We start from the raw sequence: 13,547 nt of genomic DNA on the forward strand, positions 1-13,547 counted from the left end.
CATCCCCTCCCGCGAGTTCTTCTATTCCTCTTAACCTTCATATCCAGATTTCAACTTAAATTCCAACATAAAAGATGGCGACCTGCAGGAGCCTGCGTTGCTGTCAGAAGGAAGACGGGGCCAAGGTAACTCAGAGCCTCCGGCGCCCTCTAGTGGGGGAAAAGCAGAAGTGTGTCTGTCCGGGTGGGAGGGGGAATAGCGAAGCTGCACCTAACCTGGAGACCAGAAGGCAGCCTGCACCCCTCGCGTCTTGGGGAGCGGTGGGCAGGGTCCCAGTTCCTTCTGATAATGTCAGGAAGCTCAGAGATGGGCACAAGCAGACAGACCCGGTGGAGGACTTGGATGGGGAGGAGAGCCCGTGGTCGGGGTGGCCCCTTAGCTACTTGCACCTGCCCAGAGTCTCTGGGTGGTAGAAGTGGAGGTGGGCGTGACTCTGCTGCAGGCCTGCCTGGGAGTTTTGAGGGGCGCATTCCACGGCACCCTGGAAGCCAGGCCGACAGCAAGCACAGGAGTGCTGGGATCAGTTTCCAGCACTTTGGGAACTTGGGGAACGTCACCATCTCCTTCTCATGCGACCTCTCTCCCGCTGCCTCTCTGCATGCTCTCCCTGTCCTAACTGTGGACTAGGGATTTGCTCCAGGGGTTGGAACACTGCTGGGCTTGGTGGTCGGCATGTAGAGATGAGCAGAGGCCTTGCACGGATCTGGAGCCCTTGTCTTCTCTTGAATACAAGTCCAGGGGGCCAAGATGGGACATTCCCACAGGACAGGCTGTCTCCCCGCTCCTTCCTCCAAGGCCCCGTTCTTCCTTGGTCGTGCCCAACTCTGTTGTCACTTGGAACTGCGACTACCCTGTCCAGGCTAACTCCTGGTAACCCCATGTCCTGTATCCTGCTGCTGACCAGTGTTGCAGGGTGGGGGCGCTGGGAAGGGAACAGGTACAGCTCCACCATACCTTGTACCTGTCCAGAAATGAGTCAGCAAGGAGCCTGTTGTTCTGATACCAGCCAGCTGCTTAACACAGGGCATTCTTGGGGGTGCTGGGGCCCCTTTGCACTCGCCTGTTAGAGGAACGTGTTGTGGTGGCAGGATCCATTTGGTTCCCCAGCCAGTCTTTGCCTTCTTTTTCTTGCCCACCATTTATGTATCAGAGACAGATAAGATGTGCACCCCAGAACTGGGATAAGATGGGGCGAGTGATAGGCAGTGAGGAGGCAAAGGCCCAGGAGCTGACCTCTGCCTGACAACATTGAGAGGAGTCTTTATGGTTAAGGGTGTATGTGAGCTGGGTTTTGTGGTTTAAGTAGGAGCTTGGCAGAGAGAGGGTAGGAAGAGTGAGCTGCCCTCCTCCCCCTACCCCTGTGGTTTCACAATAGAATAGAAGAAAGGGTGGCTGGGCATGGGGAAATGTGCCCCGGTAGGGGGCTTGGTCACTTCTCAGCTTCAACTCCTTGTGGGGCCCTCCTTGAAGGGGGGGAGGAGCAGTGCACACAGGTGTGTTGAGGTGTGGGGGGACAAGGGCATAAGCCACTTACATGTGACAAGGGCACCTCTGTCCCACGGTGGGACGCTTGGCAGGCCCATCACTTACACTTTCTCCTTGTGCCAGGGTGACGAGAGCTGACCTCTAATCTAATCACATGCTATTTCTTTTTCACCCCACCCCCACCGATGGCCTGGACTCCACCTGCACATTTTTGAACAGGAAAGCCACGCAAGAAGTCCACCCTGAACCCAGAGCTGAAGAACTCGTCCACGTCCAAGTACAGTACATACTGTTGAACTCTCTTGGAAGTGCATTGGTGTTTGGAAAAATAGCCTTACTGTGTGTGGGTGCCCTGTGCCCACAGCTGGGGTAACTGACGCCGGAGGGGGCCATGACCCTAGCTGTAGCTCCTGTTCCTGTAGACCTCTGTGCACTCTGGAAGTCAATTACTACTTCCAGAAGCCGCCAGCCCTGCCCCTGGGGCCTCGGCCGTTGTGCACTGAGCTGCTCTGCCTGCGGCCTTGCAGTTTCACAACACTCAAATTGACTGAAATAGCAACATGAACATTTGTGGGTTTTGTTTTTTTTGTTGCTTAATATTCATTACAAAGGGGAGGAGTTGGGGATCGCAGACCCATATGGGCTGCTAGGAGGGTTGTGAGGGCAGTGAGAGAGATGTTGCCTGCAGGGGCGGTGGGTGGTGGGAGAGGAGGGAAGGAGGGTGCAGTGCTTCTTGCTGGGTACGTTACTGCTGGGGGTGGAGATGCTATCTTGATGCCACGTCAAGGACCTCGGTCGGGAAGATTGTGCAGGGGGTGTTACTGGAGTGTGGATTGACACTGGGCAGGGGAGGTGAGACCTCCACCCGTGGCCTCGAGCTTGTTTGTAGCTGACCTGATTGGAGCCTCTGCTGGTGAACCTTCATCACTGGACAGAGGCTTTCCCTGCCGTGGCTGTGTTCCCGCATTGTCTGGGTTGTCCTAAGATGGCCATGGCTGTGTTCCCCGCGTCGTCTGAACTGTCCCAAGATGGCTGTAGCTGTATTTCCTATATCTGGGTTGTCCTAAGATGGCCATGGCTGTGTTCCCCGCATCATCTGGACTGTCCCAAGATGGCTGTAGCTGTATTTCCTACATCTGGATTGTCCTAAGATGGCTGAGGTTGTGTTGCCCACGTCTTCTGGATTGTCCTAAGACATTGTTGGCTTCCTTGTATAAGAGGTGGCCTGTTCCATCGGGCCACACAGGCGCTCTTCCTTGTTTTCACTGGCGAAGTTCAGAAGCCTGTTGGTTGCCCATGTCTGCCTCAGAGCATCCTCAGATGCTTTTTGCAGTGTTGGGCCACCTGCTTTTCTCTCTGCCCTTTGAGGAGGTTCTTGAGGTCCTCTGTCAGATTGGAGGAGCCAGTCATCTTTTCTTTCGTGTGTTTCTCGGTGTGTTCTTCATCCTTTCTCTCGAGTCAGAAATAGAGGTACCCTCATCTTGCAGCATGCTCTCCTTGGCCGGACTGCATGTTTATGCCTTGTGCCTGAGATCAGCAATCCTGTGGGTCTAAGGTTCTCAGGCAATTCAGGTCTCCCTTCCTAGGCTACCTTGGCAAATATTGTAGCTGAGTCTTAAAACTGCCTGCTGCATTTCCCATATGTATCTGTGGATATGTCAGCCTATTGGGGGGGACCCCCAGAATCCCTACCAGGCTGGCCCCCAGCCCCAGCTCTCATGCACACTGGTGTGTACGTAGCCCGCTCAAGGAGACCCCCTGAGCCCCTACTAGGCTGTTCTGTAGAATTGGCTGTCTTGTGTGCCAGCATGTATAGCAGCCCACCCCCAGCCCCAGTCCTTGTGGATGCAGTGGCCAAACTTGTCCCACCCCTGGACCCACCTCTCATGCTCCCCAGTGACCCTCCAGAACCCCTACCAGACTCATGTATACTCATTATTTCCTGAGTTGCTAGCCCTCCACCCAGGCTGTGCTAAGGGAGCTTTAAGAAGGTAGATCAGTGCTGGCACAGGGACCCCAGCCCTGAGGAAGGCATATGGAATGGCACCAGTATACCCCCAGCAGTTGCCAAGGGCAACAGAGTTGCTTTATTTAGATTTCCTTGGGCGGCTCCACTTCTATGGCATTTGCAGGCTATTTAATAAAAGGTTTTTATTTTGAGATAACTGTAAATTCACATGTACTTACAGGAAATAATACAGAGGAAGCTCGTGTACCCTTTGCCATCCCTCTCCATCCGCCCAGGGTCACAACAGGCAGAGGTATGGTACAATATCATGGCTGGGCCCTGGTGCTGATACAGTCAATTAAAGCCGATCAGCACAGGCTTCTCTGGGTTGCCATTCCATCGTCACACCTCGTAACCCCTGGCAGTCACTAACCTGCTCCCTGCTTCTACACTTTTGTTGTTTCAGGACTGTTGTGTGAGTGGAATCACGCTGTGGTAATCTTTTGGGTTTTTGACCAAGCATAATTCTCAAACATCAGTTAAGTAACCGGGTCTAGCAATAGTCGGTTCCTGTTATTGCTGAATCATGTTCTATGAAATGAACAGAGTCACAGTTCAACTGTTCAGCCATCAAAGCGTGTCTAGATTATTTCTAGTTTGGCGCTGCGATGAAGCTAGTTGCTATAAATATATTCAACTCGTTGTGTGTGGACAGTTCTCATTTTTCCATGGGAGAGGCTTGGATGTGATGCTACGTAGGGTTCCTGATACATGCTGTCTTTTTAAAGAAATGGGCCAGGTGTTTCCTAATGTCTCTACCATATTACATTCCTGAGGGATCCAGTTCCTCAACATCCTCATTAGCATTTAGTATTTTTTTTTTAACTTAAGCAATTCTGCAAGGTACAAAATATTTTGTTGTGCATTTAATTTGCGTTTCCCCAGCAGTTAATGATGTTGGATATCTTTTCTTACACTTGCTTGTGTTGCTGTACCCTCTGGCGAAACGTCCTTGACTCATTTTCTCACTTTATAAAAATATAATTTGATTACTGAAGTTGAGAATTCTTTGGTAGATAGCACTCTTTCAGTATACATGGTGTACAAAGACAAAGTTTTAAATTTTGATGAAGTCCAGTTGGTTCTTTGTTTTATGGATCATCCTTTCAGTATCAATTCTGGAATCCGTTGCCAGGCTCCAACCCAAGGAGTTTTTCCCTAAGCCCATGATCCATTTTGCTGATGGAGGTCATTATATATGGTGTCAGGCTGTGACTGAAGGCTTTTTGCTCTTGCTTTTTCAGTTGACTGCTATGCTTTTGTCTACTTGGGCCATGCTGGACTCATTTCTTGCTCCTTGGATTCTGTTTGGTTTCACTCGTAAAGGCTCACTTGGGTTTGCCATTTGGCCTGGTGGTGAAGGCACCAGTTAGGATTCCTTCCTTCCACATCCAAAGACCTGGGTCTAATTCCTAGCCCTGGGTCCCAGCTCCAGCCTGCTGCAGTGCAAACTGTGGTTGGCAAAGGTGACAGCTCAAGTTCTTGGGTCCCTTCTGCCCAGGCAGGTGACCTACACTGAGTCTTTGACTCTGAGCTTTGGTCTGGACCAGCTGTAGCAATTACAAGAAATAATACAGACATATTTTGGAAGCAGACCAGTGAATAGGAGTTTGCTACCCCCTCCACACTCAAAAAAAAAAAAAAAAAGAATCCTTAAGAGTGCATAGGTGGACCAGCATGTAATGTCATGCAATGTGCAAACAGGGAGAGTTGGCTGTCTCTCTTTCTGGTCTATGTTCCCTTTACGTCCTTTGTCTTTGCCCTTCCTTTATCCTACGCTGAGTAAGAGAAAAGGGGACAGCTGCCCTTGCCAGCTCCTGGTCTTGAGAGGACTCACATGATCAATGTTAAGTTTAACGTGAGTTTTTTTTTAAGGTTTATTTATTTTGCTTGGAATTTATAATCACAGAGAAAGAGATCTTCATCCATGGCTTCATTCCCCAAAGGGCCACAATGCAGAATTTGCAAGTCTGAAGCCTGGTGCTTCTTCCAGGTCTCCTACATAGGTGCAAGGACCCAAGGCTTTGAGCCATCCTCTGCTGCTTTCCCGTGCTAGAAACAGAATGCTTGATGGGAAGTGGAGCAGCCAGGACTCAACCTGGCACCCATATAGAAACTGGCACTGCAGGCAGAGCTTAAACCTGCTACTTCATGGTACCCATCTTGTATTAGGGGATTTTAGCTGTAGATACTCTACCAAATTGAGTCTCCTCTATTCCGTTTTTTTTTTTTTCCTGAGAGTTTTATCACACATGCATGTTAAATTTTGCCTGATGCCATCTCTTTATCGAGACTCACAGGGTAACATATACTCCGTATCTTCCCTCGGAGAACTCCTTTTTCTCATGGTCTCAACGAACACTTCATGGGATGGGACTTGGGCGCCCAGGGTCAAGCGCCAAGCATTTTCGAAGTGCTTGGGTTGGAGTCTGGGCTCTGCTTGCCCTTCCAGCTTCTTGCTAATGCCCAAACCTGCATATGATGACTCAAGAACCTGGATCCCTGCCTGACTTATGGGAGACTGGGCTGAGTTCAGGGAAACTGGTTTCCACCTGGCCCAACCAGAGTTAGGAACTGTACCAGTAGACGGAAGACCCGTCTCTTCTATAGGTCTGCCTTTCAAATAAAAATAAATAAGATTGACAATTCAATGTTAAAGAATTGTGATATATTTGAGTGCCCTGGAGCTCTCTGCTTCAAAGTTATCATGTAGGGAGGGAGACGGACAAGGGATTGGTTAGTTACAAATGCCATTGGAACGATGAACTCAGAGGACCATGGGCATCAGAGGTGGGCTTCGGCAAGCCCTCCACCAGCAGACGACATCTAAACCAGGAGGCGAGAAGACCTGGGAAGGGTGCGCTTTCTGACACAGCACTGGGTTCTGTTGGAATGGTGAGGCCGTTCTCACCATCGTGAGATGGGAGAGGCCCAAAGTGGTAAACAGGTCCTGCACTGGGAGCCGGCAGGTGGTGAAGCCATCCCAGAAAAGCTGCACTTTGTCTCGAGCATTGGGCAGCTAGGGAGGACCGCTACGGTGTGTGGGAGGCCCAGTCAGATTCGGTAGGAGTCGACACTAGAGGTAGAGGGGCCAGTTAGAGCCTGTTGTCACAGATCAGATGACATACGAGGAACTGCCTAAACCATGTTCCAGAGGTTGAGTAAACTATGTGGGTTTCAAAAAAAAGTCTGTGTCAAAATAAACTCTAAAATATTTATTTGAAAGGCAGTGTGGTGTTCCTCCTCCAGTGTCCACAGCAGATAGGACTGGACCAAGCCACAGCCAGGAGCCTGGAGTTGAGGCTTGGACTCCCACGTGGGCAGCAGGAACCCATGTCCTTGAGCCATCAGCTGCTGCCTCCCAGGGTGTCCGTTAGAAGGAAGCTGAGGTCAGGATTTGAACAGACACTCTGATATGGGATGCCAGGGGTCCCAAGAGGAATGGTGAAGGATAACTCTGAATATACTCTAGTATAGCAACCAGGTTATGGTCTTGTCATCCAGGGCCATTGAGGGCATAGTAAGGGCAGGATTGAAAAGAGGGGAGTAGAAATTTCTTTTTATTATCATTGCAAAGTCAGATATACAGAGAGGAGGAGAAGAGAGAGGAAGATCTTCAGTCCAATGATTCACTCCCCAAGTGGCCGCAACGGCCCGTGCTGCACCTATCCGAAGCCAGGAGCTAGAAACTTCCTCCAGGTCTCCCATGTGGGTGCAGCGTCCCAAGGGATCCCAGTACTTTAGCCGCTAGGCCACCACCCTGGGCCCGGAAGTAGGACTTTGAACTCATCAATTTAACTCCTTAAGGGGCAGCAGTGAAGTGGATATTGATGACTGGCAGGAAGTTGGACACTAAAACCTAGAGCTCAGGTTGAAGAGATTGAGATGCAGGAGTCGCTGTCAGCAGGGCTTGAGCTCATCCTCAAACGGCTGGGTAGGATAAGGAACAGGACTAAAGGACAACTGAGGCAGGATTATGGCCTGGTGGTTACAAAGTCATCTGGGGGGCCCGGCATAGTAGCCTAGCGGCTTAAGTCCTCACCTTGCACGTGCTGGGATCCCATGTGGGCACTGGTTCTAATCCCAGCAGCCCCACTTCCCATCCAACTCCCTGATTGTGGCCTGGGAAAGCAGTCGAGAATGGCTCAAGACTTTGGGACCCTGAGCCCATGTGGGAGACCTGGAGGAGGTTCCTGGCTCCTGGCTTTAGATCAATGCCACTCCGAATGTTATGGGCACTTGGGGAGTGAATCATCGGACAGAAGATCTGCCTCTCTCTTCTCCTCCTCTCTGTATATCTGACTTTCCTATATAAATAAAATAAATAAACAAATGACTAAATAAATCTTTAAAGAAGCCATTTGGAATTGCTGCATCTGCATCAAAAGGCCTGGGTTCGAGTCCTGGCTTTGCTGCTAATTCCAGCTCCTGGCTAGAGTACCCAGGGAGGTATCCAACGACGGGCCACCCATGTGGGGGACCCAGACAAGGGTTCTGCTGCTGGTTTGGGCCTGGCTGAGCCCTCATGGTTGTAGGCATTTGGGAGTCAACCAGCAAGTGGGAGATGTCACTCTCTAGCCTTTTTTTGGTTTATTTTTATTTTATCTGAAAGGCAGAGTTGCCCAGGGAAGGGGGGCAAGAATCTTCTTCCAGTTGACTCCCTAAATGATCTCAATGGCCATTAGGTTCTGAAGGCAATTCAGAAATGAAAGCAAATGTGTTGATAGAAAATAGTTCAGAAATCAAACATTTCTCCCCCGTCCCCCTCTCTCCCTCGTGTAGCCGGCCTGAGAGTATCAGTTCCGAAGACAGTCTGGAATTCTTTCTCGATGAAGACATGGACGTTGATCTGGTAACCTCACCACGTCTCACTGAATCCTTGGGTTGGGTGACACACAGCTGTGCATTTCTGCTTTGGAAATCACAGTTTTCTGTCTTGATCATGCCACACGTTTCCCAGAAGCAGTGTGATTTTACTGATGTTTTCTGATTGGATGAAGGTACAATTTTGTCATTCCATCATTCAAGGAAAATATCGGAGGGTGATCGTGGGAAATGTGTGCCTGTGTGACAGTGCTTGCCGAGTTCATTGGGATGCGTTGTTGAAAGCTTGCTGTCAGACACGTGCGCACCTTCTCATGAGCTTTTGAAGTATCCTTATGTTGTCTGCAATCTTCCCATCCAAACAGCCGTTCTGTCGTTGCTGCTTATTCTTTGGGGCCTGGGGTTATTGGGGCGCTGAGCCAGGCGGTGACCAGGCCTTCAGCAGAGCAGCCCATTCCTGCTCCAAGCCCCACTTTAGCTACCCCACCCTACATATGACCACAGGAACTCAAAAGGAATAAAAACCACCACCCGTTAGGATGCTTTTTTTGGTACTTTGTTGTTTATTTCCATGATACAGCTTGTAGGTATGGGGAGTCCCCCCTCCTCCCTGCCTCCCGTTTGATACTGTAATAAGCTTTCACCTAGTCAGCAGGTGTAATTATGATTTCAAAACCAAACCAACAAAAGGCAAGAACCCATAACATTTTCCTGTCTGCCGTTTCTCGGGTGTGTGGTCCAGCAGTGCTGAGAGCGTACTGGCCACAGATTTCCGTTTCCATCCCGCAGCAGAACTTGGCACTCAGCAGGAGCTCCCCTCTTCCCCCTCCCGTGACCCCCCGACAGCCTCCACTCTGTGAGAGTTCGACTTTAGAGACTTCATGTCGGTGGGTGTTGTGGCATAGCACGTCAAGCTGCCACTTGGGATAGAGCCCCAAGGAGTTCTTGGGTGGGATGTTTCCTGTCCCGGTGCCTGTAGACAGTGTCAGCAGCCCCGCCCAGGGCTCTTGCTGCTCACACCGCTGGCCTGGGCAGTGCTTCTGGCTCCTAGCTTTGGCCCAGCCTTGGCTGTTGAGATGTTTGATTAATTAAACAGCAGAAACAAAAGGGCTCACACATTCGCTCTCTCAGCCTTTCAAATAAGACTGACAATGAGTAAGGAAACGTGCGGGAAAACAAGATAACTTAAAGCAGAGTTTCTGAACTTTCAAAAGCAGCAGATAACCCCATTTAGATGTAATCATGCAGTATTTGTCTTTTGTGACATTATGTCTGATGTCCCCAGCGTTCGCCTATGCTGTAGAATGTGACAGAGTCTCCATTTTTGGTTTTTGCTAAGATCCATTTATGTTTATTTGAAAGGCAGATTTGCAGAGGGGAGAGACAGCTCTTCTGTCTGCTGCTTGACTGCCCAAATGGCCACAAAGACTGTGGCTGAGCTGAACTGAAACCAGGAGCTTCTCTGGGTCTCCCACATGGGTGCAGGGTCCCAAGACCTTGAGCCGTCCTCCACTGCTTTCCCAGGCCACAGGCAGGGAGCTGGATGGGAAGTGAAGCACCCAGGACAGGAAGTGGTGTCCACACAGACAGAGGGTTCGCCTACTATGCCACAGTGTCTGCCCCTCCTTTGTTTTTAAGGGTGAATAATATTTCACTAAGTGCCCACACCACGTTGGCTTCATAATTTTATTCATCAATGGGCAATTCTGGTAGCTTTTTTCTCTTGGCAACTGTAAATAACAAAGCATGTAAATGCTTAAGTCATATTTTAAGAATAATTTTCTTATGGTAACACATACATAGTCTTGAAAATGTGGAAAAACTCCCTGCCCCAGCCGCCTTCTTTAGCCCACCTCTTCCTGTTGCCTTGCCTTTTTCCTGCTCATGCCCCACCTTTTGCTTTGGGCTTGCTTTCTCTCTGCCTCACCCTCTCCCTCCATCTTCCCAGCCCTTCCCACTTTCCCAGCATCCACGTGTCCTCTTGCTAAGAGCCAGGTCCCACAGGCAGGGGCACTGGGGTCCACCCTGGCGCCCCTCCCAGCAGGACGGCAGCCCTTTTCCTGCCCGTCTAGAGAAATCCTGCCTGCACAGGTGTCGTCCCCCCCGCCCCACCACTACGCTGAATCCTTTGTTCCTGACCCGTTAGGAGCCCGAGCTTTATTTCAAAGAGCCGGAAGAGTTACTCCAAGTGCTCATGGAGCTGGAGGAACAGAACCTCACGCTGGTGCAGTATTCCCAGGACGTGGATGAGAACCTGGAGGATATAAACAAGCGAGAAAAGGTGATCCAGGAAAAGATGTGAGTCGTGACAACAAGGGCTTTGGTTCTGTCCCGCGGTGGCTAACGGGAAACTGGATCACGTGGCTCTTCCTCCCCGACCCTCTACGTTCAGGCTGGGGTTTTTACTAATCAGGTTTTTGTTGCCGGATATCAAAGGTAGAAGTTAATATTGACACAGAATGGGCTGGCATTCGTTTGATTTTGCTCTCACTTGTTAAAACACTTGTTTCTAGCTGGTTATGAGAAAAGAGCATTTGAAAGACCAAAGAGGGTATAACTTGGCACCCACGGCCTTCATTTTGCTCCTAGGTACTTTTTTACCCTCTGCTTGGCTTGCGGTCACTTCTTCCAGCAAGTCATGCTTTGTTGGCAATTCTGAAAAATGCGCTTTCCTTCACTGACTCTCAGCAAAAACAAGGGTCACAGTTAATCATGCTGGTCCTTCTAATGGACCTGTCGGCACACTCGGGTTCTTTTTTTTTTTTTTTTAAGATTTATTTGATTTCATTGCAAAGTCATATATGTAGAGAGAGGAGGAGAAACAGAGAGAAATATCTTCTGTCCAATGATTCACTCCCCAAGTAAGTGCAACAGCTGGTGCTGCGCCGATCCAAAGCCAGGAGCCCAAATCCTCTTCCAGGTCTCCCACACAGGCGCAGAGTCCCAAGGCTTTGGGCTGTTCTCGACTGCTTTCCCAGGCCACAAGCGGGGAGCTGGATGGAAAGTGGAGCTGCCAGGATTAGAACTGGCGCCCACATGGGATACGGCATGTTCAAGGCGAGGACCTTAGCTGCTAAGTCACCATGCTGGGCCCACACTCAGGCTCTTACAGACAAAGAGTTAGGGATGACTTAAAATTTTAATGCAGTTATTACACTTCTGAGTTAAGAGGGTTAAGCAAGAGGGGACAGATCTGGGTACCTACCCATCATCCCAAGAGGTAGAACCTTTTTTAAAGAAATCTGCTGGGCTAGAAGATTTTTTTTTTTTTTTGCAGTATTTACTTACTTTTAGTGGAAAGACAGAGAAGGAGAGAGTGAGAAGTCTTCCATCTGCTGGTTCATTCCTCAGATAGCCACAACATCTGGAACTGAGCTGATGTGAAGCCAGGAGTTTCCTCTGGGTCTCCCACACAGGTGCAGAGGCCCAAGAACCCAAGCCATCCTTTGCTGCTTCCCAGGCCATATGCCAGGAGCTGGATCAGAAGCAAAACAACTGGAACTTAAAGCAGTGTTCATATGGGATGCTGACACACCACAAATGGTGGCTTAGTGTGCTATGCCACCACACTGGCCCCAAGATTTATTGTATTTGAAAGGCGTAGGTAGGACGAAGAAGAGAGGGAGGTTTTGCATTCACAGATTGATTCAGTCCCTGAATGGGCACAATGGTTGCATGGCTGAAGCCAGGAACCAGGAGCTGCTTCTGGGTCTCCCTTTGGGTGCAGGGGTTCAAACATTTGGGCCATCCTTCACTGTTTTCCCAGGCACATTAACAGGGAGCTGGATCAGGTGTGGAGCAGCCAGGACACAAACTTGAACCATGTGGGAAGCTGGCGCTGCAAGTGGAGGCTTAGCCTAGTGTGCCATAAACAGTAGGTCCAGATGCAGTTATCTTGAGAACAAATTAGTTTGTTCAGAAAGTGAGCACCCAAGGCACGTATTACTAAGCCACCCATTCCCGCTGCTGTAACTTTTCCATCTCCCGGTTACCCCGGTCTTCACAGCATGAGCTAGCACCCATATCCCCACTCCATGTGATTTTTTATTTTGGGGTACAGGATGAGTGCAAACAGGCAAGAGAAAGGGATCCTCATAGCATTGGTTTCTGGGGGTCTCCGTGGAAATCTTGAGGGGAGGGACGCGGGAGTCGGCTCCTCCCGGTTCCCCAGATGGCTTGATCACCCAGCCAGTCTGAGAACACTGGTGTAATGGCTCACAGTACAGCTGGACCTCCTGACCCCTCTGCTCTGCAACTATCTGGGGGCTGGGAGAGGGGACCCCACCAGTGGGAACAGGGAAGACAATGCCCTCAGATGGAAATTGAAAGCAGTAGTTGTCCATTTGTTTTCTCAACTTGAAATGCTGCTTGAACCTTGACCGTGTCTTGACTCCTATCTGCCTTCCTAGATCTAGATATTGACAATGATATTAAAAAAAGTTGGGGTTCACTGTGAGGTTCAGTGGCAACATCCTTGCCTTACATGCACCAAGATCCCATATGGCATTGGTTCATGTCCCGGCAGCTCTGCTTCCCTCCCAGCTCCCTGCCTGTGGCCTGGGAAAGCAGTCGAGGATGGCCCAAAGCCTTGGGACCCTGCACTTGTGTGGGAGACCTGGAAGAAGCTCCTGGCTCCTGGCTTCAGACCAGTCCAGCTGCAGCTGTTGCAGCTGTTTAGGGAATGAACCAGTGGATGGAAGATCTTTCTGTCTCCTTCTCTGTAAATCTGCCTTTCCAATAAACATGAAGAAATCGTTTTTTAAAAATGTTGAAGTGTTGAAGCTCCTGACATGTTTTGTTTTTGTTTTTTTCTTTTCCTTCCACCAAATGGTGACTCCCAACCTGGGGTCTCTTCTTATGCAACAGAAACAGCAACGTGGAGTTCCTGCTGGAGCACAAAGCCATGCTCAAGGCAAACTGCGTGAGGGAAGAGGAGAAGGCAGCAGAGCTGGAGTTAAGGTCCAGGCTGTTTAGTTTCGGAGAATTCAATTCAGAAGCCCAGGTAATCGTTCTTGACCTTCAGTCATTTCGTGTTGGCCCTTGATAGTAGACAGTTTGCATTCCTTGTGTACTTGGCAGAGGGGAGCTAAAGCCACCCACAAGGCCCACACAGCTGATGGAGGCAGAAAACCATTGTGGGGTTACCTGCCCGCCCATTTACATAGGTACAAAGCATTCAGATTGGTGTGGGAGTCTTATTGCTCTGATGGTTGTAAAATATATCAAAGTT

General features: G+C 49.8%; 1 protein-coding gene across 1 annotated transcript in view; it reads left to right on the forward strand.

Annotated features, from left to right (window-relative positions):
- The window catches only part of CCDC38 (coiled-coil domain containing 38), a 53,866-nt gene that overhangs the window by 30,983 nt on the left and 9,336 nt on the right, over nt 1-13,547 (forward strand). Inside the window, exons 8-11 of the mRNA XM_040978010.1 lie at nt 48-125; nt 8,179-8,345; nt 10,464-10,615; nt 13,184-13,319. Coding sequence (XP_040833944.1) covers nt 48-125; nt 8,179-8,345; nt 10,464-10,615; nt 13,184-13,319 — 533 coding nt within the window. The remainder of the gene's footprint in view (nt 1-47; nt 126-8,178; nt 8,346-10,463; nt 10,616-13,183; nt 13,320-13,547) is intronic.

This window comes from Ochotona curzoniae, unplaced genomic scaffold, assembly GCF_017591425.1.
Source record: "Ochotona curzoniae isolate NIBS_2020 unplaced genomic scaffold, NIBS_Ocur_1.0 contig_1014, whole genome shotgun sequence".
NCBI lineage: Eukaryota > Metazoa > Chordata > Mammalia > Lagomorpha > Ochotonidae > Ochotona > Ochotona curzoniae.